The sequence below is a fragment of the Sinocyclocheilus anshuiensis genome, unplaced genomic scaffold (genome assembly GCF_001515605.1).
Source record: "Sinocyclocheilus anshuiensis isolate Anshui unplaced genomic scaffold, SAMN03320099.WGS_v1.1 scaffold300, whole genome shotgun sequence".
Classification (NCBI taxonomy): Eukaryota; Metazoa; Chordata; class Actinopteri; order Cypriniformes; family Cyprinidae; genus Sinocyclocheilus; species Sinocyclocheilus anshuiensis.
Window position 1 is genome coordinate 3,339,696 of NW_015557379.1, and position 2,793 is coordinate 3,342,488.

Sequence of the window (2,793 nt, forward strand, 5' to 3'; positions counted from 1 at the left end):
AATCTCATTTAAAAATCTAATTTCCTCTGAACAGTGTTTCTGTCTAGACAGAGGTAAACCATATTTCTCTGGATGACAAATCCACTACACTGAGCTTCAGTGGGCTGTGGCAGTGCTTCACTCACTGGTTTGTCTTTAATAGTGGGGCTCGAGACACACAAGTAGAGTTTCCCGTCCTCCTCGATGCAGGCGTCAATGAGGGCCTGGACCGAACTCTCCTCCTGGAAGAGCAGGAAAGCATAACCTGCAGAAGGAAGAGCATGAGAGATGAGACAATCTCTGGCTGCACAGAGTCAGACTGCAGCCAAGACCAGAAGAGCTCAGAACAAAGGAAGCACATAACCGCTGCTGAGGACAGACACTGAACCGAGTCTGCATGTGAAGGAATAAAGACAACCAGTCTGAAACTAACAGTAACCATTCACTCATTCTGGTGATCAGAGGACTTAATCTCATGATGCATATGTAAATACACACTTAACATGCATTTAGAGAGCACATATGCTGTCTGTGAATTCCTGACGTCTATCATTCTCAAGCCCTTCTGAAGGAGTGTTTTTCCTCTAGAACACTGCAGTTTGACAACATCAGGATCAGAGCCAGCAGAAAGACCAGAGGGAAGAAACAAACGAGGCGTTCTGCCGCAGGGAAAGAGAGTAAACGAGTGTAAGGAGTCGAAAGAACAGAGAAATATCAACAACCTTGGGAAATTTAGTCAGATACATCAAAAGAAATCAGAGGAGTGTGTTGAGAGAGATTCATGAACAAGCATCAGATTTAAGAGTGCCAGAGGTTTCATCATTACAGCTTAAATATAATAAATAAATAAATAAAAATAATTTCAGATTGGATTATTCTACTCAGTTAGAGATTATGATGAATGATAAAGAAATGTGTCTTCATGGAACTATTAAAAGTAAACATTTAAATATAATATTAAATATACTTAAAAATGTAAATATATTTAATAATAATTATTATTATCTCCTGAGTTTAAATATAATAACTAAATCCCTAAAAATACATTCAGATGGGATTATTCTAGTCAATTAGAAATTATGATGAATAATAACAAAGATATTTGAGAGATTTTTGTCTTCATGGAATTATTAAATCATGTAAAGAAATTTAAATGTAATAACATACATAAATATATAATTAAATAGATTTTACATACTAAATATATTTTTAAATATACATTTAAAACTATGTTTTAACTTAATAAATTATTTACCATTTTTATGCTTGCAAACAAATAATTAATCAGAATAAACAGCAACTTTTGAATGGTTTGTAGTAAAAACAATGGCTTTTGTTATGATTGTGTAATTCCTGCATCCTCCAGCAGGGGCTAATTGGACCATGTTAACCAGCTAAACCTTGGCTTCACTTCCTTCCTGCTTTCCAGCTGGTTTCTGAACAGAAGGAGCTCTTAAATAAATCTCAGTGTTACTGATAAGCGTATAACAGCACCTGAAGAAGGCATTTAACCCTATTTAATGTGTTTCGAGCCTCAGCGCTGACCTCAGCCCTGCCCACTGTGAGTCATGATGCTTTACACAACACTGGATGGAAAAATAACCAGCATCTTCCATTCACTCAGTCTGGATCAGTGTTTCATACGAGCTGGAGGAACAATGAGCACATCTGCAAACAGCAGTTACACACGGTGACTGGACAGCGCAGGCATGAGGACTACTGCGGCCCAAATAAAGAAAATCCATACGTGCAGACCATTTTACAGAGCAGAAATCTCATAAATTAAGAAAAACACAGTGGCCTCAAAAAGTACTTGGACACGTAAACCGTTCTTAATGTGTGAAATCACTGCATTATATAACAAAACATCAAACCAAGTGACTTTTTTTTCATAATAACCTCACCAGACATTTTCATCACGGAGCACAGGACTTTTAACTATAAAATTCTAGAAAATTTTTTTAATTAATTTTATTCATTTTTAATTAATAGCATATATGACACATGGATTTCTTTCAGTTAAATATTTTAATTCAAATTCTTTACATAATAATAATAATAATAACAACTTAATAATTTAATTAAATATAATCATTATAAATTTATATATATATACACAGTCATGGCCAAAAATATCGGCACCCTTGGTAAATATGATCAAAGAAGGCTGTGAAAATTAATCTGCATTGTTAATCCTTTTGATCTTTTATTTAAAAAATTCACAAAAATCTAACCTTTCATTGGATAATAAGAATTTAAAATGGGGGGAAATATCATTATGACATAAATGTTTTTCTCAAATACACATTGGACACAATTATTGGTACCCCTAGAAATTCTTATGAGTAAAATATCTGTGAAGTATATTCCCATTCATATTTACAATTTTGAGCATACCAGTCTTTGATCATATTTACCAAGGGTGCCGATATTTTTGGCCATGACTGTATATATGTGTGTGTGTGTGTGTGTGTGTGTGTGTGTGTATGTATGTATTAGGGATGCACGATATTATCAGAACGTTTTCGGAATTGGCCGATAATGGCTTAAAATGTAAACATAGCTTTGGGCAGGTATGAAAAATTATGCTGATATGCCCTGCCGATAAGATGAATACCTCATCGGTAAGGCTTTTTATTTACTTAGGGGGCGCTGTTGGCCTACTTGTATTAAAATGAAGTAAAATACACAACATTAAGATTGTGTTTCTGATTAAATAAAGCAGTAATTTATGTCATAAAATGAGTATGTTTTGATTTATAGGTCAGAAGCTATAGCTTTCATGAATAAAAATCACAAACATGACACTTGTAA

The 2,793-nt window shown here is 34.2% G+C and overlaps 1 protein-coding gene across 1 annotated transcript in view; it reads right to left on the reverse strand.

Annotated features, from left to right (window-relative positions):
- Nucleotides 1–2,793, reverse strand: part of LOC107679145 (cytoplasmic polyadenylation element-binding protein 3-like) — a gene marked incomplete at its 5' end in the record, with an annotated part of 9,748 nt that overhangs the window by 1,686 nt on the left and 5,269 nt on the right. The window contains one exon of the mRNA XM_016474604.1: nt 126–244. Coding sequence (XP_016330090.1) covers nt 126–244 — 119 coding nt within the window. The remainder of the gene's footprint in view (nt 1–125; nt 245–2,793) is intronic.